General features: G+C 38.4%; 1 protein-coding gene across 12 annotated transcripts in view; it reads right to left on the bottom strand.

Annotated features, from left to right (window-relative positions):
* Positions 1-23596, bottom strand: part of si:ch211-285f17.1 (sickle tail protein homolog) — a 131385-nt gene that overhangs the window by 31847 nt on the left and 75942 nt on the right. For 7 of the 12 annotated variants that reach the window (XM_052595708.1, XM_052595700.1, XM_052595707.1 and 4 more), the window contains exon 3: positions 4285-4489. In XM_052595708.1, coding sequence (XP_052451668.1) covers positions 4285-4489 — 205 coding nt within the window. Of the gene's footprint in view, positions 1-2369; positions 2388-4284; positions 4490-5961; positions 6049-19152; positions 19397-23596 lie in introns of those variants that run through there. The other 5 variants (XM_052595702.1, XM_052595701.1, XM_052595698.1 and 2 more) reach the window with 3 other exon arrangements.

Below are 23596 nucleotides of genomic sequence, written 5' to 3'. Positions count from 1 at the left end.
ATCCATTTTCCAAACCGTGTTTTTAGCTTGTCCTGAATCACTAGGGTACACCTATAATAAGTGTTTATATTCGGACTATTTTAGATTGCTTCGGGGGTACCGCGGCGGAGTAACCCAGTACCGTTGTGATTCTTCATAGACATAAACAGAGAGAAGTAGTTCCGGCTACGATGTTCTTCCGCAAGACGCAAACAGTTATGTTTTTTAACGTTAGAGCCTCAAAAGTTCTCTACTGCAGCTTTAAAACTCAAAGTTTCACTCTTTTAATATCATCTGATATTATACACCTGTAATATCAGATGATATCTGATATGGCACTGATGCATCATGCATTTGTACATATCGATTAGCCAACTATCTCTTCCTCCATGATACTCTATGAGGCATCCACCCAGTTGTGGGTGTGGGTGTGTAAAATCTGCTGAGAAGAGCATGTGGGTGAGAGAGAGAGAGAGAGAGAGAGAGAGAGAGAGAGAGAGCAGTAGGGTGTGGTAGAATGTTCTGGGATGGATGGAGGAAGTTCTCGTTCACAAGGGACTATATGAACGCATATATAAGAAATGTGTATTATATAACAGACAGATGGACAGACAAAGAGAGACATTTAAATAAATACATGGATAGATCACTCAAAAATGTACTCCACCAAACTCCCACATAATTGCATCAACTCCTAAATAAATGAGAATGTGAACGTTTGCTGTACTTGTAAACAGACCGTGCTGATGCCTGGAAAACCAGTCTGCAAACCTACAGTTGTAAGTACGCAACTGTCAATCAAACAGAAACCAAACACAGAAACAAGACGACGGTTCTAGCTCTCTGCGCAAATGTAACTTCACTCTTTTCTGCTCTGTACAAACATTCATGTAGCCAAACCAGATCTGCATGTTGATTGGATGTTTATACCCTCGTAAAGAAAAGCAGATCTATTTTTGTGCTGTCTGGCTATATAAGCCACATGAAGTGATGCATGTATCCTTCATGGAGATGAATGCAGCTCAGTGAAAACATTCGAAAATGGATCCAATGTTGCGTGATAATATCATAATTGTTGTCACTCAGTTTGCAAAGCATTCTATATATCTATTCTAAATAGAGAATGAATTGTCACTTTGTGAATCAAATCAAATTGAGAGATCCCAAATGTTTCCCACTGTTTTAAACACACTGTTTTTTCATTCAGTGCTGTTTTTTTCATTCAACTCACTTTGGTTTGGAACAGTTTCTGAAACACTACCCTACAATTTCGCTATAATGACCAGCATTAATAACTAATTACGGAGCATCAAACAATCAACAGCATATAATTCAGACGAGCACCTTGGGCAAAACGCCAAGCCACATCTGAATGACTGCTTTCATCGCAATCACATCCAAACCCTCTTAGCCAAACTTGAAAACCCTCAGAGGCAAAAGCTTCTAATTGTTTGAATTTTAATACAACCACATTAGACATTTCAATCATTCATTCATACTGTGGAAAAATATGATTTATTGTAATAACAAATTATATCATTCACTGTCTTGTTGTCCAGCTGAAGACACAAGTAAGATTTCAGTAACCTACCATATTTTGAGAAATACCTGAAAATTATTTTAGTATTATTTATATACTATTATATTATTTATTAATATATCTATTTAGCTTTTATGTTTTATATTTTCAGATTTAATTTTAGTTAAATTTTAAGCATTTTGTTATGTTTTTTGTCATTTTTTGTATTTCTACTTAGCTTTAGTTTCCTTTTATTTCAGTACTAATTTTAGTAGTTCAGCTTAAACTTAAATTTTATTTCAATTAGTTACCAAAGCAACATTTCTCATTTTCATTTGTTTAAATCATTTTATATATATATATATACATATATATATTAGTTTCAGTTTTATTTTAAATTCTAAACAAAGATGTTTAATAGTTTTATCCAACAATAAAAAAGGATAAATAAATAATAACAAACAGCTTTAAAATGAAGGACCAACTTTGATTTGAATCTAAAATGCATTTGAAAATGTAAAAAAAAAAATTAACAATTAAAAGACTGCATACTTAACATCTTATACAAAGTCATGAACTGCACATCCCATGATGCACTGCATCTGCGAATGATGTAAACAATTATGAATGGTACAGTATTAAACTACTGGCTAAACATCAACATGCAGCTGAATAAAATATTACATATTTGAATTTAATGACAAAATTGCAAAAAGTTTTTGTTACAAATACATTTCTGTAAAAGATAAATAAATTAAAGTTTTAATTCCAGAGCCTATACTTCAAAAGAAGGTCTTAAACAAACCTAAGACGACATCTTTTAACAGTGACTGAAACTAAATACCGCTGAACTAGATGAATGATGACTTACAGCAATCGGATCGACGCTGAATCGCTCTAATAGATGCACGTTTCCTTGCCTTTGTGTTCCTTACTGATTAAACAACATCTAGTTTCTCTCTGCATGTCTCTCTGCATCTATCTTCTCAGATGAATTTCGAGGGAATAGTCTGAGTGAACACACGATTTCTCCCAATAACTATCTTTCCATCTGGTCCTTGTTTAAACCAACCAATCAGAGCTGAGCAGCCAAAGAAGGCTCCCATTTCAAGGCCTGTGTATATTTGACCGTCATTCTATCTGGATGTAGGGAGAATACAGAGTGTGCTAGTGAATATGTGTGTGTGTGTGTGTGCTGGCAAAAGAGTTCTATTTCCGTGTGTTTCTGTGTGTGTCCACAAGTCTGTGCCGTAATATACGCCTGTGCGCTGTTAAGTACAGGCTATGAATTTCAGCTGTGGTGCCTTGTATATTTCCATTACATGAAGCGGTAATGACAGAGCTGAAATCGCTGTTATGACATTGAACTTAAATAAAAGAGACAGACAGACAAACTTAAGTAAACACACACTTCCACAGACGCTTTAACTCTGCAACTAAATCATTCAGCAGCAGACGGGAAATAAGTAAAGCAGTGGTGCGAGATCACTCATTCACAGACCCACGGAAAGCTCAGCAGATTTCCGCAAGAAATCGAACACCCATCATTAATAAAATTTGACAGGCCCCGCTGCAAACTTTGCAAGTTTGAATTAAATGGGGAAAATATATTGTACGTGTATTGTATAGTTTAGGGGTGTCCACGACTAATGATTTTCACAGTCAAATCAGAATTTTCGAATCTTGCCGATAGTCAACTAATAGTCAAATCATATGTTTGGGGGCGGGCAAAATACATTACCAAGAGTCAAGTCAGACATTCGACTGTTGTTAACACACAGTTTTGAGGACTCGTTCTTCACACAACATTGTGCAGAAACACGGCAACTAAACTAAAATTCACAGCGTTTTATTATAATAGTATTCTCAATATAATGTTATCTATATGACAGTCCCAGTCATAGTTATTAATATTATGCATTGTTGTTTGTCCTGATCGCGCTGCACGCTGAAGAGATATCACCTTAGTAGTATATACAATGAAGATACACATTTTCGTATTGAACCATTCAGTACGAGGCTTCCGGTTCGGTACGCATCACAAACCGAAAGATTCGTTAAACTAATCCCTAATCCTATTACATTTAGAAATTAAAATACTGTTCTCAAACTCAATTCCTGGAGGGCCACGGCTATGAACGGTTTAGCTCCAACCCTTATCGAACACACGTGATCCAGCTAATCAAGGTCTTCAGGATTACTAGAAACTCCCAAGCAGGTTTGAGTTGGAGCTGGTTGGAGCTAAACTCTGCAGAGCTGTGGCCCTCCAGGAATTGAGTTTGAGACCACTAAGAGTGTGCAATATAATGTTCTCAGTGCCACTTCGCTCAACAAGCAACCCAAATGACATAACAGGCAGCCCATTGGTGTAGCGGACAGCCCCGAGATAACCTCCCCTTACTGGGTTGCGTCAAAAGACAATGATCTTGATGAGGTATTGTCAAAAATATCATTTGGCGTCAGAAAGCTCCGTCATTACTCCGTCATTCTGTTTTTACTTTCGCTTTCTGCATATTGAATTGACTAAAATTAAGACGTTCGCTGACATAGTTTTGCATGTTGCTTATGTGATATCCACTGGCTCACCTTCTTGGTTTAAAAACAAAATATTTCCAACTTAAGCAATTATATATATATTAATTTCCGAAGTAAGCAATGATCCCCCCCCCCATCGAAAACATAACAAAACAGGACACCACTTGAAACATCACATTGAAACAAACTATGGATTTTGTGAACTGTTAGTATTTACATATTATTTAGTATGTGCATATCAATGTGTATACCTAGTGAGCGATCTTTGGTCTGGTTGGTAGAGCGGACCACGGGCAAACTGGCTCGAGACCGGGAGCCTCGGGTGAAGGCCATAGGCATGTCGCACTCAGACATGACGTCCAGAGCATCTAGAGAGACCAGTGAGCCGTGCTCCACCTGATCCACAAACACAGGCACTGGACTTGAACACGCCACACTCTGCTTAGGGCCTCGGCTCTGTAGAAAAAAAAGAAAAGAAAAGTTCAGATAACATGCTGGATTTGATGACACGTCATTAGAGCAATTCCTCAAACCCATCATTAGCTTCTCTGGGAAACAGATCATACCAATTTAAGATGTTATGGCTGTTTTAGGACAGTAGTTGGTTCAAAATGGTCTACTAGCACAAACCAGCTTGATAAAACCATTTTGACAGATCATACCAGATTAAGATGGTCAGGCAGTTTTTTAAAGAACATTTAGCTGGTTTAAAAAGTGGTCTAGCAGCACTAACTTGCTTAATAAAGCCATAAAGACACTTTAGAATGTTTTTCGGATGTGGTAGGTGGTCAATGCCATTTTTGGCTTTTCTGCTTGAAAAACTAGATCATACCATTGTTGTTTATGAAATGTTAGTTGGTTTATAGCTGGTTTAAGTGGTCTATTTTAGAAAGAACCAGCTTGATAAAGCCATTTTTATTCTACTCAGCTGGAAAACTAGATTCTACCAGATAGTCATCAACCATATGATTTGATGATATGTATAACTGGTTTAAAGTGGTCTAACAACACTGATCAGAATGATTAAAATGATCTACCTAGTCAATCTCTGCACCAGCAACTAGTAGACCAACATCATATTTGTCCATGTTTTTGAATCACAATCTAGCTTATGACCATCTAGACTAGTAACAACCTTAAAAATAAAGGTTCTTATTGGTATTAATGGTTTCATGAAGAACCTTAACATCCGTGGAAACTTGTCACTGCACAAAAGGTTATTTTATGGAATAACTGCTGAAAAAAAACCTTTATTTTTAACAGAGTAGAATCTTTTAAACCACCAGAAGCTGGTTTTAGCTAGATTTCCAGCAGGGTTTTCTTCACTACATGCATGAAACTTATTTTAATTGTTTTTACTTTCGCTTTCTGCATATTGAATTGACTAAAATTAAGACGTTCGCTGACATAGTTTTGCATGTTGCTTATGTGATATCCACTGGCTCACCTTCTTGTGGAAACTTGTCACTGCACAAAAGGTTATTTTATGGAATAACTGCTGAAAAAAAACCTTTATTTTTAACAGAGTAGAATCTTTTAAACCACCAGAAGCTGGTTTTAGCTAGATTTCCAGCAGGGTTTTCTTCACTACATGCATGAAACTTAAACTACTCACTGTGACCAAAGCATAATTTGTTGGAATTACATTAACATTTTCTGGAACACACATTGCACATTTCACTTAAAGGAACAGGCACCGGTCAACAGTGAAGACTGCAATCAGTCATGCAGATCAGACTGGTACATACACCAAAAACTAGATTCAAAATGTATCCATCTAAGACAGTATGGATATGACTGTATATATCAATACAGTCAGTACAACCAGTTTCAGATGAATACGTTTTTCCAATGTTAGGTTGTTTTGTGGGATTGTTAAACACACACATGCAGAACACACACACACTTTCTTTCATGCTTGTACTGACTCTGCGTGAATGAACATTCTGGATTTTCAGCAGATATCTTTGAATATCTATCTCAGAGTGCAGAGCGGACAACATCCCCTGAAATAACTATTAGGGCAGAGAGAAAGAGATACAGAGCATGAAGGCAAAAAAAAACACCTCGATGAGGAATGTATACATAATAGAACAGAAAATGTGCAATTCAGGTTGAAAATCCCCACAAACCAACGGCAGATGATGAGCAGCTTCACTCTAAACATTTTATAACCTTCAAAAAGTGTTTCATAACTACTTCCTCCAACACGAAGAGTTGCACAGAAGTTTGTGACAGTCCAAATCCCGCCAAGAACATATTATGAAAGCTAAGAAAAGGTCCTGAGATGCTAAATGATGTTAGGGGTCACAAACTTAACATACACCATTGAAAATATTAATTCTTCATTCATTTCTACAAAAGAAACTTTTTATAATTCATTTAAACAGCTTTTGATTTTGAATTGGTATTCAATCATGCCACATTTGTTTACCAGCTATTCAGGAACTACATCAAGGTGAGTAAAATATGACATACAATCATTAGCTAACTATTCCTCTATAACTCTGGTAACAGGAATCAGTTTCAGTCAAATACATTTTATAATAAGTCATGACATCTGATACAAGGAGCTTTTGATATTTAAATTGGCTAATGCATCGTTAACAGTCAACTCATGTCTGAAAGAGCAGATCTCCTCACCCACACACCTGTGGTTTCTAGTAATTGAGATGTTTATTCATCTCTTTGATATGAGGTAGCAAAAGAGAGAGTTTGAACTAAACAAGATGAAACAGAATCAGAACTTTCCAGACCACAGCAAAGTGTCCTGGGGTTCTTTTGAGGGCAGGAGGTGGGTAATTAGATCCACAACCACCAACACGATGACAGTCAGTGGGCACGCACAAAACAGGAGCTGTCAACCAACCGATGACAATAAAAGCTCAAGGGTGTGTTTGTGCGTATGTGTGTGTGAGTGTGTGTGGGTCACCACAGGTTAGCTTCTATTCTCAAACCTTTTCTATAATTAGCTAAAGCTCATCACAAGTTTTGGGGTATTTGAGACATCAAGAGAATTGAGAATGAAGAGTTAAAGCTGCAGTAGGGAACTTTTGTAAAAATATATTTTTTACATATTTGTTAAACCTGTCATTATGTCAGTAGAATATGAGACAGATAATCTGTGAAGAAATCAAGCTCCTCTGGCTCCTCCCAGTGGTCCTATTTCCATTTGCAGAAATACATCGCTCCCGTTTAGAAACAACCAATCAGAGCTGCGGTCCGTAACTTTGTTTGTGTTCAAAATGTAGAAAAATGTATATAATAAGCGAGTACACCATGAATCCATTTTCCAAACCATGTTTTTAGCTTGTCCTGAATCACTAGGGTGCACCTATAATAAGTGTTTATATTCGGACTATTTTAGATTGCTTAGGGGGTACCGCGGCGGAGTAACCCAGTACCTTTGTGATTCTTCATAGACATAAACAGAGAGAAGTAGTTCCGGCTACGATGTTCTTCCGCAAGACGCAAGCAGTTCTGTTTATTTACCGCTAGAGCATCAAAACCTACCGACTGCAGCTTTAAATATCTAAAGTCAAGTACCAAAGCCAAGAAATACCAAAATAAACACTGTAATGTTGCGTAAAATACTGGACTACACAATTAATTTCAGTTAAACTTTGCAGAATAATAGAAAAACACAAACAGGCTATTACTAGCCAATTTATAAAAGATATCATAATTTATAATAATGTATTACTAATTTCAAAACAATTATTAAGAAATCATATTTACTAAAAATAGTTGTTAAAATGATATTAAAGTAAAATAATGGACACAAAATACAAAAAAACAAAGTGTGTTAAAAAATAGTATGACAAAAAAGTTAAAATGTTATTATAATATAATAATAATATGGTAAAATTATATATATATATATATATATATATATATATATATATATATATATATATATATATATATATATATATATAAATCACGGTACATTCAAATTATTTAATTTTATTACAAATTATTTGATAAAATAGTATAAATATAATAATCAGAGTATGTTAAAAAATAGTATAGCAGTGGTGTCTGGATGGTACATTATTGGCATTGCATTTAAAAAATATGCTGCATGCTTTTAAAGCTAATATTACCCATAACAAACACTGAGGAAGTCTATGCTATCTGGAGACAGCTGTCTGTTAACATACCCATTCAACTCCATGGCAGTTGCCAAGCTGACGCATATTTGTTAGAAGGTCTGTAAATACCATACATATGTTCTCCACCCTACAGATCTGAATACAGTTATATCGCATATACAGATATTGCATGAACTACTGATCCGGAAATGCTTTGGTCAGGTTTGGTTTTCTGTGTCTACAAAGGGAGATTATCTTTAAACAGCAGGTCGTGGTTATGATAACTCACTTATCTTTAATTCACTTATCTTCATGGTTATCTATGTGGAAACTGTGGCTAAGAAAATAGCTAGTAACATTCATATCCGCAGCTGTAAGAATAAAAAGTTTGTGTGTGTTGGCATGAATGATAACGATACAGACAGAGATAAGGTGCAATGTAGCCTGTACCTTGTGTGTACTTGCATATTGCTTTGGCAATACTGCAAAGCTTTTATAGTCAAGCTGATAAGGTCTATTATGAAACATGAGAAAGAAAGGCAGTAAAAAAAATTAATAACTGCACAAGATACCATGAGTCTAAAAAAAAAATCAGACCAAAGTTAACCAGTCTATGTTTTTAGTAATGAATGAGAAGGGCTGGACAGAGCTGAACTGAACTGACCCTGACAGTTGTTTTACCCTTTTTTTCTGGGCATGATACTTTACTTAGGCTGGGATTCCCCTTACCAAAAGAGTAATGTGACATCAGCTATACCCATTATGGACAAAAAACACTCACACACAAGATGCCTTGGAGTCTATGATGTCCTGTCCTTGTCTGCCCCCACAGACAACATTAAAAGAGACGTATTTGACTTTTTCCTTAAAGTTATTTTTCCACTATAGTGGATTCTTTCGCCAACAGCATTTTCACTCTCTCTTTGGCCCCTGGAATAGTTTTTGCTTCTGCAACTTTAAGAATCTATTATAACCTTAAATACCTTCTATGTGCGAATGATTGGCTAACATTTTGTATCTGAAATAAGTAACAATGGCAAGTGGTTGGGCACTTAAAAGGTGTTGACATGTAAATATGGGCAGTCAGTCATATGTTAATGCCTGAAGTTAGAGAATAGCTACATTGATACATCACAATCTTTTTTTTTAAAGAACAAAGATAATCTTGTTTTATATGGCATGAACATCTTAAATGAACCAGATACTGAATAAAAGCAGAGTATAGCAAGAGAGAAGAAGTGTAAAGACACTGTCAAAAGTGAAAGTGAAGTGACATTCAGCCAAGTATGGTGACCCAAACTCAGAATTTGTGCTCTGCATTTAACCCATCCAAAGTGCACACACACAGCAGTGAACACACACACAAACTGTGAACACACACCCGGAGCAGTGGGCAGCCATTTATGCTGCGGTGCCCAGGGAGCAGTTGGGGGTTCAGTGCCTTGCTCAAGGGCACCTAAGTCGTGGTATTGCTAGCCCGAGACTCGAACCCACAACCTTAGGGTTAGGAGTCATACTCTCTAACCACTAGGCCACGACTTTCTGACTTCCTGAATTCATGTCACTCCCAGTGATGGTTTAGTCTAAGAGTAAGATGAACTGACATCAATGCATATATGGCCTCTAAAATATCCAATCATGATATCTTCATAACTATAGACTTGGTTGTACTAACAGTAATTAAATTGCTGGAGGTATGAAGTTTTAGTCTAGGAGGTATGAAGTTTAGGTGTTTCTACCCAACTACATTAGAAGGTGGATCACATTAGTTCTGCTATCTGCACTACCATTGGTAGTCATTGCATCATGTCATTTGCACAAAATTGAACTCCCCTCTGTCACCTCAAACCCTAAATGGCAATAAAAATGAATGACTTGCTATCACTTTTTCATATGGCATAACTGAATCTATCCCACCATGAAAAGAAGATCAAGTGTAAATGGCCTCCAAGATGCATCTGAGATGGACAGCAATTTGATGATTGACTCAAACCACCATATTTAACAACCAAAATATTTTCTTTCCTAAACCAGACACACGATCTTATCAGTAATACAATAACAGACCTACAGTTAGCTCTATGTCGCCTGCACACACAGCAGGCCTGCAGATACTGTATCTAAATCCTGTTGAACCAAGAGTATCTGGAAAGTTGTCCATCTGGACTTGTTTCGGTCTGGTGAAAGGTATAAAGGCCATTTTCCTCTTTTCCTTTTATGCCGAATCTTCTTTCTCTCTCTCTCTCTCTCTCTCTCATTCTGAGTGGATAGGGTAATGCAGGAACATGTGAGGGTGAGGTTACGGTCTGTCTGGGCCAAACAGAACCAGATGGTGGCTCTCTGTTTTTTCCGCTCACAAGGTCTTGTGACATGCTTTCACCATGCTTGAGGTCTGGTCCGCACGAAAATGTGGGACACAGATGTTCGGCAAGGAGGTGTGTGTGTGTTGATAAACATCTGAGCAATCCATCACATCTGCACTGACACCTTTGCAGGAAAATATCACACACACACACACACACACACATACACAGATGGGTTTGGGCATGTTTGCTGACTTTGCAGGTTCGTTCTTAATATAATAGAGAGGAATTTCTGCTGGGGGTGTCAGTGAGTCTGTCAGTGATGTTGCTAAAATGTGTCCTTTTTCGAAATAACAATAACAAACTACAGCCAAATTGTATATAGTATAAAAAAACTGATATTTTGTGTTTTATTTTTCAGTAAAATGTTACTAGAAAATACATTAAGAGAATTTAGATTAAATATTTCATGTTTTTCTTTCCTCACTATATACAAGGTTTAAATATTATATTCAAGATTTCTTGATTGTTTGAAGAATGATTTAGATATTTAGGTAACATTTATTATAAGATGATGTATTTAGACTGCGTTTGCAGTTGCAAATGTATTTACTATTGTAATAACCATAAAATATGCATAACTACTAGTAAATAACCTTAAACCAAATTGTAACCTTAACCCTATAATAAGTATATGCATTTAATTAATATTACTCAGTACTTACCAACATTTTTTACATGTTTTTTGCACAACTGGTATGATTTTTCACATAGTGTTTGGTTTAAATAAAATATAAAATTGTTGCTGCAAGATAAATATGTAATGCAGCGGTTACTAAGACTTTACTCTCTCACTTTAAATGTTTTACCACAGATGCTGAGTGCAGAAAATTCAAAAGTCTCATTGTCTGTGCCTAATAAAGGCTTTGATATAATAACTTCCTGATTGTATCTGAATTAACCCTGCTTGATGATCCTAACCTCCATAACCCTGAACCGTCTCTAGACATACATCCCCACCTGGAGGGTTACATTTCAATTATCCTCCTTTGTCAATCATAAAGCAAAGGTCACCACCCTGAGAAATTCCACTTTTTAAGAACATCTGAACAGACTTTAACAAATAGACATTCACTAATAATAATAAAATGTTAATAAAATGCTAGCTATTTTAATAATACTGTTACTGTCTGTGTCAGCCTCATCCAATGAGTATTAAATACTGTAATCATCAGCAATTTCATGGTCTAACTGGAAAATTGTCTGTTTTCCTACTATTTCTGCTAACCTTGGTGGTTTGAACTGTATCAGAAAAAGGAGAGAAAGTCTCTGAATTGAAAAGGAAGGAATGTGCTGACATATCAATAACCTTGAGTGTGTGTGTTGTACCATAACTGTGAGAAATCCACATTCTGCAGAAAAGGTTATGTAGTATCTTAGTACTATAAAATGACACTTTAACATATACACACTATCATTCTAAAGTTTATGGTTGGTAAAATTTGTAAATATTTTTGAAAGAAGATTCTTATGCTCACCGGGGCTGCATTTATTTGATCAAAATATGGTTATTCTAAGTCTTAGTGTCCACAAACTCACATTTCAATCATAGATCAAACTACAGCTTTAACCAAACCTGTCTCCACTCAACAAAACAAAGCTCTGGTCCTCATTTTGATCTTTGGTCGAGAACTGGCCCATGAAGAATATGAGAGGTCAACCTCAACCTTTAGTGAGGACAGTCACAGACTCTCCTCTCTCATTTCAGGACACTGACCACTGCCACATACTCACATATAAATCACACAGATATACACAATGACAAAAACACACAAGAACAAAGAGGAAATTATATCTTTCAGATGACAGGATAAGAGAAGGTGTGGGTGAAAGAGTGGAACAACAGAGAGCAGAATAAAAGAAAAAGAGACAACAAATAGTAACAGAATGAGTCACTAATATATATGCTGAAAGATCATTTTCAAACCTGTCTAACACTGAGACAAAACACTCCTGAGAAAACTTAGCATAACTCCCACCTTCTCTGTGGGGTTACCTTTTTAGATATTCTCAAAAACCTTGGTGTAACTGAATCAAAAGTTTCACTTACGCAAACTGAGATATACAATCTATACAATTTGTAAACATACACTATCTTTCAAAAGTTCAACCAGGGTAGGTAAGATTTTCTTTGAAAGAGAAAGAATTTAAAAAAAATGAAATTGCTCTAAAGTGACAGTAAAGACATTTAGAATATAACAAAAGTTTCAATTTCAAAAGCTGAATTTTTAAAGCTAAACTTTCTATATCCTGATAAAAAAAATAAAAAAAAATTTCATGAGTCCGATCTTAAAGGTTATGCGTATTTGGCATGCTGTCCAGGGAGAGAGCTCAGAGCTTGGCAAGACTCCCGAGCCCGGGGCAAGAGGAGTCCGAGCTCTTCAGATACGTGCATTTATGACCCCCCCAAAAAGCAAGGTTTAATGTTAAAGGAGTGCTGGATGTCCTTTGGTATACGATTGTTGCGGCAGTATCTAGGAAGAGAATTTGGCTTTTGTGGAACTGTTTACTGCTGAAAGACAGAGATAAAGGCTAGAGAAAAATAGAAAAGGCTCCTGCAGGAGCAGACACTGCTGCGGCAGTAGAGAAATACAATAAAGGGTCCTGCAGGGGCAGACACTGCTGCGGCAGTAGAGAAATACAATAAAGGGTCCTGCAGGTGCAGACACTGCTACGGCACTGGGAGAGAGAGATTAAAAACTGCTGTAGGAGTGGACACTGCTGCGGCAGTAGAGAAATACAGAAAAGCCTTCTGCAGGAGCAGACACTGCTGCGGCAGTAGAGAAATACAGAAAAGGCCCCTGCAGGAACGGCTACCACTATGGCAGTAGAGAAATACAGAAAAGCCTTCTGCAGGAGCAGACACTGCTGCGGCAGTAGAGAAATACAGAAAAGGCCCCTGCAGGAACGGCTACCACTATGGCAGTAGAGAAATACAGGAAAGCCTCATGCAGGAGCAGACACTGCTGCGGCAGTAGAGAAATACAGGAAAGGCCCCTGCAGGAACGGCTACCACTATGGCAGTAGAGAAATACAGGAAAGCCTCATGCAGGAGCAGACACTGCTGCGGCAGTAGAGAAATACAGGAAAGGCCCCTGCAGGAACGGCTACCACTATGGCAGTAGAGAAATACAGGAAAGCCTCATGCAGGAGCAGACACTGCTGCGGCAGTAGAGAAATACAGGACAGGCTCCTGCAGGAACGGCTACCACTATGGCAGTAGAGAAATACAGGAAAGCCTCATGCAGGAGCAGACACTGCTGCGGCAGTAGAGAAATACAGGAAAGGCTCCTGCAGGAACGGCTACCACTAAGGCAGTAGAGAAATACAGGAAAGCCTCCTGCAGGAGCAGACACTGCTGCGGCAGTAGAGAAATACAGAAAAGGCCCCTGCAGGAACGGCTACCACTATGGCAGTAGAGAAATACAGGAAAGCCTCCTGCAGGAGCAGATACTGCTGCGGCAGTAGAGAAATACAGGAAAGGCTCCTGTAGGAGCAGACACTGCTGCAGTAGTCAGAGAGAGAGATAAAGGCTCCTGCAGGAATGGACACTGCTGCGGCAGTAGAGAAATACAGAAAAGGCTCCTGAAGGAGCAGCTACTTCAGCAGCAGTAGGGAAATACAGAAAAGGATACTGCAAGAGTGGACACTGCTGTGGCAGTAGGAAAGAGAGATGGGGCTTCTGCGGGAGTGGCTACTGCTGTGGCAGTAGGGAAATAGGAAAAGGCTCCTGCTGGAGCGGACACTTCTGAGGCAGTAGATGAATAAAGGAAAAGGCTCCTGCAGGAGCGGCTACTGCTAGATCAAAGATAGTGGGGTGGATGTTTCAGTTAGCTAGATGTGATAGCGAGCTCAGAGCATCTGAAGAAACTGAAGAAATCCAGGATGAACATGGCATCAAGGGTGTGGGTAGTATGAATGGAATGGTAACCTCTGTGGAGGGTGAAAATACATTTAGACAATATTTTTAAGGTTATGGGTTTCCTGATGTCTGGGCAGGTGGGATGAGCTCTTTGGATACCTTTGAGTAGGGAGGTCTGTGAATTGGCTATCTGGGTTGAAGGTGAACCATAGAGTTTGTGGAAAAACAAATATTCTGCTTAGATTACCTTTAATTGAGCTGGTCTGTACGTTTTTGTTGACGTTGAGGTAAGAGATGAATGAGATGATGGTGAGCATGCTGTTAGATAAGACTGGAGGGTCCAAGGAGAGACAGCTTGTAGGATAGAATTGGGGGAAGCTTCAAGGAGACGTTTCAGTGGATGGTTTATGGGAATATCAGCTCTAAATAGGGAGGGCCTGGGGTTGGGATGGTTCCACCTCTGATGCCAACAGTCTGAACCTCTGACAAAATCTATGACCTGATGCTGCTGGCTCAGGGGATAGGGGAGGTTACAAGGCGAAAGCATTCGGGGGGATGGTTAGGGGTATGGCAGATAGAGAGAAGAAAGATAAAAAGAAGGAAGAGTGAGCATGCGAGGAGCGAGGAGGAAAGGTAGCCACTGGAACCACTTGTGGAGGCGTGCTCACGCTTGGGACAGCTCTAGAGAAAAAAAGAGGGGTAAAGGCAGGGGGAATGGTTGGCATCTGGGCCTGGCCCATTAGCGGAGGCATGTACACACTTGGGATGGCTCTGGGAGAGGAAGCAGAAGAAAAGGAGGGGAAGAGAGGGGGAATGGTAGGAAAAAGGGGTAAGAAGTAGCAGATGGAAAGTCTGAGATGTGAGGGCCTGTGTTGGGCCTGTGCCTGTGCTTCACATGCTGTAGCTGCAAGCCATGGGAAGGGAGTCCTGAAGACCCTGTGCAGCCTGCACTGCTTGCAGAGGCAGCCTTACGCTAGTGTTTGCTATGGGAGCTGGAGGCCATTGAACAGAAAATTGGTTATTAGTAGCATGAGGGAGCGGAAGAGATGTGGATATGTTTTACAAATGGAGGCAGCCTCACATTTGCTTCAGCTGCTGTGGCTGTAATCTATGGGAAGGGGGTGTGGTTTGTGACGTGCTGAAGACTGCTAACGGAGTCAGCCTCACGCTAACGTCTGCTACGGGAACTGGAGGCTGCTGAAAGGAAAAGAGAGGGTTAGAAGTAACAGGATGGAAATACTGAGATGTGCGGGTCTGTGTTGCAAGCGGAAGCAGCTTCATGCTCGCTTTGGCTGATGTAGCTGTAGGCCGCGGGAAAGTGGAAGGGTTAGTGACATTTAACGGGACAAGCTGAAATGCCTGCGGTGTTGCCGACTTAGCAATTTGTTGCTAGATTGGGCAATTCCTCAAGCCTTGTCCACATAAAACGTTTCTGTTTTATCAGAAACATCTATTCCTCTCATTTTGGTCTGAGCGGATAAATAAAAAATGCAGTTTTCATGCTGTATTATGGACTGTAAAAATGAAGACTTTTGAAAATTATGAATCATGTTTAGTCATGTAAAGCATTGTAACAATATACATGTTTATACCAGTAACGTTAATTTTGCAGTTAGGTGCTATTGACTTTACCACTGTTACTAATGATATTTACTTTGCATGCCCTTCATATTACACTCCTAAAAAGATGACAGAAAATTTTGTCACGATTACTGTCCTGCGGCTAGACACAAGGGCAGTTGCATTTTAGATAAAGTCTGAGAAGGAATACTGAGTGGATGAGGCCTGAAGAGCCATGGTAAAAGGTTGAGTCGCAGCGGGAAGTGATTGAGGCTTTGCTGCAGTGAGATCTGGGGTCGGCCCAGGCTCATTGAAGGCCTGCTGCTGCTGCGACCCAGCACTCGAGGAGAGCTGGGTCTTGTGCGGGATTATGGTGGTGTCGAGTGACGTGAGATTGGGGCTTTCCAAGGTCTGGCCAGAGCATGTGGCTGGTAGAGAAGAGAAGAGCAGCAGCCTCGTCGAAGCCAGGTGCTTGGCGGCCATGTCTGGTAGGGAAGGAGTGTTCATGGGGCCGGCAAATTGTGGCGGATCTTAAAAAAATCCCCAGTATAGGTCTCTTCGTTGGACGGAATTTGGGTCTGTGATAAGATGGCAAAGGGAGCAAACCAAATACTCAAAGTCAAGAGATAACGAAGGTAGGATCTACTTGGTTATTTATAGGTGTTTTCTCTTGTGCAGATTGGATAAATGGTGTAATCAATGATGAACTGGCCGTGTTAATTATCTGTGAGTTCTCCTCCCGAAATTTGTTTGTAAAACATCACTATGCACCCCAACTGTTTACAATATTGAGAATAATAACAAATATTTATTGAGCACCAAATTAACATATAATATTACTATATTACTGAAGAATCATGTCACACTGAAGACTGGATTAATGGCTGCTAAAAAAAAATAGCTTTGCTATCACAGAAAAAAAACTGTATAAAAATTACAGTTGCCATTGCATATGTTTGAATGGCACAATAAGAAGTTCCTTTTTGCAGATATAATTAAGAAAAGTCTTTAAATTCACTGAACAGCTCTGATTTACCAGGCGACATCAACAGTTGTGATTGGTTCACCCAAAAAGTGTAAACAGGACCAAGTTTTAAAAACACCTGTAATTTATTTACTCTAAAGTGTTATATGCAAAGTGCTACCATAATGACCCCATTCAAGAAGATACATCATTCGTTCAGTGATTTTTATTTAATAAAAGGCATCTCTCACACATCATAACAATGCATAGCTGGTTGGCTCCTCTGCACATCATGCTTAAATGAGCATCAAATCCCCATCAGAGCAGCTTACCACAGTATTTGCATGGCCCTGTGAACTTGGACCATTCATGGGAATGAAACAGCCAAACATGCAAAACTGAAACTGCTCTGACGCTTTGAACTGACAGCGTCTCCAGTGTGAGCTCATGACCCTGGAATGACCCACAACTAAACATTTTAATATATCAATTCACTCATGTCTGTTCTTGGCAGGCAACAGCAATGCTGGACAACTGGGATGGTGCCAAGCAGTTGATCTGAGACCAGCCAGGGGTAACCTCACTAAAATAAACTGCACTGAAGATCATTACGAAGAATCTCAGCATTGTAGTGCATAGGGTTATGTCGACAAGAAATCTGCGCTAATATTTTGATTCAATTAAGTGTTTCTGACACCCAGCAATTCAATATACAGGATATTTTGTGCAAATGATTATCCAGCATAATTAGAGAATGCTAGTTAGTGTTTCAAACTGGCATAAACAATGGTGTCTTGCACATCCATTAACTGGAAGAACGTATGTCTTTATAAAGAATTTAAAAATGAATCTTACACTTAAAATCAACTTTAATTTGAAAGCATATGCTAGCATTGTTGATGGTCTATCAGTTTATAAGCATTCAGTATGTTTTGTCAAGTCAATAAAAAAATAGCATCATATTGTAATACCTTATTTAATCAACAAAGGCTCCCCACCATTTTTACAAAAATCCTAATTAACACTGGTGAAAGTAAAACACCAAGAATTTTACACACAAATTAATAATGGTGGCAGATAATCCAATAATAAAGACTTATTTTTGCATGGGTCCACAACACAATGCTATAACCTCACAACACTTGTACTATAATACATTATTTGTGAACTAAATAAACTGCATCACATTACTAGCTCCATATATTTGGCTCTTTTGACATAGTAAACATGCTAGGTAGCTCACCTAGTATAGGGCTGTACTTGTGATACACAGCACTGATTTTAACAGGTTTTATTCAAACATATTACATTACATGTGTGTGTGGTTCTCTGTGTGTGCGTGTCTGCCAACCATGGTAGTGTAATAATTATTCTTCATTTAAATAACCCCACATTTTCCTATATTGTCTTTGGTTTGTCAGAGGAAATTATTAACCATGTTGCTTTGATTTTCTGGTTCACAACTGGTTATTTTAAAACAGGAAATGTTTAATTATCATAAGAATTAGAATGCTTTATCAGTTACCAGTAAAATTATCACCACATATTGTTTTTCTTAGCTTAATACTGAAAATATGAGTACAGTTGTCCTGCTTTTATTCTAGTCTTTTATTTGTTAGGATCCGTTTTAATACACTTATCTAATCTTGTTATTAATGAAAAGCCTGAAAGCCTTGAAGAAACGTTTACATACACTAAAAATATACATTTTCATCTTATTTTTTTTATATATCTTCGGTCAAGCTCCGCCCCCTTCCCATTATTTGCAAGTTTCCATACAAACTACTACATAAACTTCTCACGCCAACAACAAACCCCGAAAGTCAGGTATTCACATCTTAAATCTTCCCACGCAAACAAGATTGCAGGAAAAACGAATAAATAAATAAAAAAACATATCTCAAGAAGTCAATCGCTGTCTTAAATCTAGAACGGACATGAACAGCAAGTTAAAACGATGGCTAAAAGCCTCCCAAGCACTCCATACGCACCCTGAGCACACCTGGTTAGGGACAGCAGACTCCTGCTATCGTTGTTTTTCTTATCCGCATCTTTTCAGCCGTGTCACACTCCAGAATGAATCGCATATCGGGTTACAGCAACAGTAACGTGCAGAAACGCAAACATGCGCGCGTCTTCACAGAACGCGCCGCTCAGAAGTTTGCGCGCAAGACTACAACTAGACAATCGCGTGATCAGCGAGTATCCAGGCTAATAGACTGACTTTATATAAATAGATGGAAGTTTTAAAAAAGTATGAGGAACTGTTACTATACCTTATTTCACAATATGCATGCACCCTCAAAACAACTGTCCTCAGTTCCGACTCATTCTCAGTATTCCCATCATTTGGAGGAAGGCTGAATAGCTTGCCATGTCCTTTAAGTCTCTTTTCCCGGAGTAAGTACAGTTCGCTCAATGAAAGAGCCCGAGTGTGTGAGAGTGTGTGTGAGTCGCGCGCCCCTCCTCTCCGCGCTTCGCCCCAGCAGCTCTGCGCTCACCTAGTTGTAAACTGAGCCAAGTCTGTGCTTACCTCACACATTACTATGGTGACTTCAAATCCCTAGAGCTCTCCACCCAAAATACCTGGCGGATCATCACACAAATAGAAATACGTTTGAGACTTTGAATCAAAACATCAAAATAATTTTCACAGTGATTTAATATATCTACATTTTCATATGTGATTGTGTTTTGTTTATGTTTATATATCTTGTTACCATAATCAATTAAATGCACAAAATGTAAAACATCCATTATCCATATCCATTAACTACATTATTTGAACTTGACATTAACACTTAAAGTAGATTTCTTATACTTTCATTAATATTGTATTAAAGTTTGAGACAAACTTGAAATACAGATATTTAGACAAAATATGATGCAACACTCCCTGATCTCTCCTACTTTTGATTAAGTGTGAGGTGAAGGGCAGGTGAAGGCTTACACAGCTAAACTAAATGCTAAACTCCTCGTGTTAAGAGTGATTCAGCGCTTTCCTGCTGATAGTGTTCAGTGGTCAGCAATGAATCAGCTACAGAACGCCCATACAAAATAAAGACACGGAAACATACAGAACAGATCATGACACATTCAATTCATCAGAGCCTGATTAATGCAGAACTGAACAGTTCCACCTTGAAAACAAGATATGTTTTTTTTTTTTTATTATTGTTTGTGCAATTATTTTATAATAGGTCTGTGTTAAGTATTGTAAAAGCAAATGATTGACCATACAAATAAAAAGGTTAGTCAAGTGTATGGATGACTGGGCACTAAACCAATCAAAATTCCTCTCTCCCTCTCTCTCTCTCTCTCTCTCTCTGTCTGTCTTTCTCTGTGTGTAAACCCGCCTACACTGTTCCAAACTCTTACATACACATTCACATTCTGCAGCCAAGTACGTTCATTCTTGAGAAGCTGTCAATCACCTCCATTGTTCTGCTGTGTAGGTCTTTAAGAGCAGGTGAGAGGCCTTTTGTTTTCAATCAGAGTAAACACACGCAACACTCCCTCACTCACCCTCTGTGGGGAGGTGTTTGGCCTCTACCCCCACCTTTTCTCTTTAATACCCCCTGGGGCAATCCAAATAACATTCCACAGGCCCACTGAGTGGATGAGTATGGGCAAAAACAAGTGAAAAGAGAACGACAGCGCGAAAGAGAACATTTTACAGAAAGCATGTTGTTCTCACAATCTTAATATCACAAAATGATACATCTAAAAGTGTTATGTATATAAATTATCCCGTGTCGTGCTATAAATTTGTCAAATTAAAGCAGAAATGTACACACTACCAGTCAAGGGGCTTTATTTATTTATTTATTTATTTTTTCAATGATTTTGAAAAACCTCTCTTATGTGCACCAAGACCAAATATTTTAAAGTACCCCATTATAGATTTTTGAAAATAACCTTTCATGCAGTGTGTAACACAGCTCTTAGTGAATGAAAAGATCCTGCAAAGTTTGAAATATGAAAGTGCACCGTGTATAAAGTCATTGTCTCTAAAAAGAAAGAGTGGACTCTGAATCATTAAAACAAGTCGTTTTTCAAACGAATCCCAAGCTGTTTCATGTGGACATCAACATGAAACATTAGCATATTGCCCGCCCATTTGTTGGTCTTTTTGGGTGGTCTGAATGAAAATGCAAATTCATTATTTGCCACTAGGTGCCGGTAAAAGCGGTAAAATAGCGGTTTCCCCGGTAAAACTGTACACAAAGCAGTGCTACAAATGTTGCTTTATCAGGCATTACAGACATGATGAAATGGAAATGAGAACAATTGGACCAATCACCACAGATTAGCTTCACACAATAGAGGGGTTAGGAAAAATGAAAAGTTGAGTGAATCGTTTGGGATTGGGGTTGCATGTAATAAGACAAATAGAGAAAAATATTTTACAATATTAGGGTTTACTGTATTTTTGATCAAATATTTGATTAATTTTTTAAATAAATTTTTCACAGTTAATTGTGATACTGCAAAATATAATTAGCCTACAATTCAAAATAACTCTTTTCTATTTTAATATATTCTAAAATGTAATTTAATCCTGTGATGGCAGAGCTGACTTTTCAGCAGTTGTTATTCCAGTCTTTAATGTCACATGTCCCTTCAGAAATCATTCTAATATGCTTATTTGCTGCTTATTATTATCATGTTGAAAACAATTGTGCTTTTTCATGGAAACTGAAACGCTACCATTTAAGCTTGGAGCAAGTAAGTTAAAGCAACTCTAATGCCGTGTTTCCACCGAAATTACCCGGAACAATTGTACCAGGAACTTTTTTCCCCAGGAACTATTCTCCCCCAGACCTGTTGCTTTCTGTGTTTCCACCGCGGTCCAAAGTACCGGTAAGATTAGGCAAATAGTCTGGGGACGTGTGCGTGTGTTTCTCAATACAAAGTACGCATCCTCTGTAGTTCAGACTTAGTGCATTCGAGTCGTTAGTGTGATGTCTGTGACGACGCAAATCCAGTAATTCTGCAAACAGCAGCGTAACTTGATAACTTCAGTCAGATCGCCTTGGCTACTGCAATTTTCCTCACTGCATATTTACAATAAAACAAAATATATAAAATACCACTGCCTCCTTTCGTTTTCATTTAAACAAAATAATATCGGCAGAAATTGGCTTAGTTCAGGGAAATGTGTATATATACGTTACAGTCATTACAATGAAACAAAATCAATTAATTATATCAATTGCTTCTTTTTATATAGAAATAGCTCCGGTAAGAATGTTCTTCCGCGGGATGTGTGCAGTTCTGTTTATTAATCGCTAGAGCACCACCATTTATATAGTGTTGCTTTTAAAAGTTACATTATATTGATCGAAAGTGAGAGCAAAGTAATCTAAATAATGATTTACGCAAAAATAATATGCAGCAATATTAACATTGATAATAATAAAAACTAGTGTTAATAACTGAGAAGGCAAGCAAATCAGAGGAATCTGTGACATTGAAGTCTTGAGTAATGACTGCCCATACCATCACAGGTATAAATTACATTTTTAAATATATTAAAATAGAAAACATTAATTTCAAATTGTAATAATATTTTACAACATTATAGTTGCTACAATATTTAATTGAATGAAAACAGCTCTGGTGATCATAAGAGTCTCCTGTAAAAAAAAAAAAAAATCCTAACTATCCCAAATCTTTGAGAAGTAGTGTACTTTAAGATCTGGTCAGTGCTAAACTTTGTCATTATTCTTAAAGGGGGGGTGAAATGCTCGTACAAAAAAGCTGTGACATTACCGTGAGGGAAAACCCATCATCCAAAACAAACCATGGCTTACAGTCAGATTCAGCCGTTTATTTATGATCCAGAATCAGATCCAGAGGCTGAAACTGAACGAGAGCAGCAGCAGCAACGACTCGCTCCGAGCGGGGCTCGAACCCGGGTCTCCGGCATGGGAGGGGACGCACTAACAAGGAGGCAGAGATATTTGAAGCAGTTTTACTCACCGCCTGTGGTTACAACACACGATCGTGACCCTTTTTCCTTGGGATTGCATCATCCTTAAGAAATAAACGATACGCAAATCCGTCGTCAAACTGGGCCTTGTGAACAAGCATCTTCGAAATGCAGGGAACAAACACAAACACTTGCACAACTCCGTTGATGCTCTGTAAAAATAAACTCCATCCACTGGTCCCTTAATGCTGTTTTTTCTTTGGTAATCTGTGCAGGGTTGTCTTGCCCTGGCAACCAAAAACACACTTCTTTTGTGACCTTTCGCGACGCTCTCGCTCTGATCAGTGAATCGCTCTGATCAGTGAAATGTCTGTGCTGCTCAGCCTCGCTATACGGGAGCGTGCGCTCTTCCGGCAGAAGTGCCTTAGGACCCATATAAGACAATTCCGCTCCATCTAACGTCACACAGACCCATACTCGAAAAAAACTTTCCGAAACTTGTGACAAACCGGAAGGAGTATTTTGGGAACAAAAATACTCCTTCAAACGTACAACTTAATTTTTGAAACTTTGTCCATGTTTAGCATGGGAATCCAACTCTTTAACAGTGTAAAAACTCAGTATGCATGAAATAACATTTCATCCCCCCTTTAAACATTCTGACTTGAGTGTGAAACCGAACAGAAAATGGAAATTTGAGGGCATGGCCTGACAACAAAAATGTGTCATTATGATAAATGGTACCAGACTTCAGTTCTCACCTCAGGCAACAACAGCTGGGCACA

The sequence above is a fragment of the Carassius gibelio genome, chromosome B24 (genome assembly GCF_023724105.1).
Source record: "Carassius gibelio isolate Cgi1373 ecotype wild population from Czech Republic chromosome B24, carGib1.2-hapl.c, whole genome shotgun sequence".
Taxonomy (NCBI): Eukaryota; Metazoa; Chordata; class Actinopteri; order Cypriniformes; family Cyprinidae; genus Carassius; species Carassius gibelio.
The sequence above is the reverse complement of the archived record's forward strand: the minus strand, read 5'-3'. Positions and strand labels throughout refer to the sequence as shown.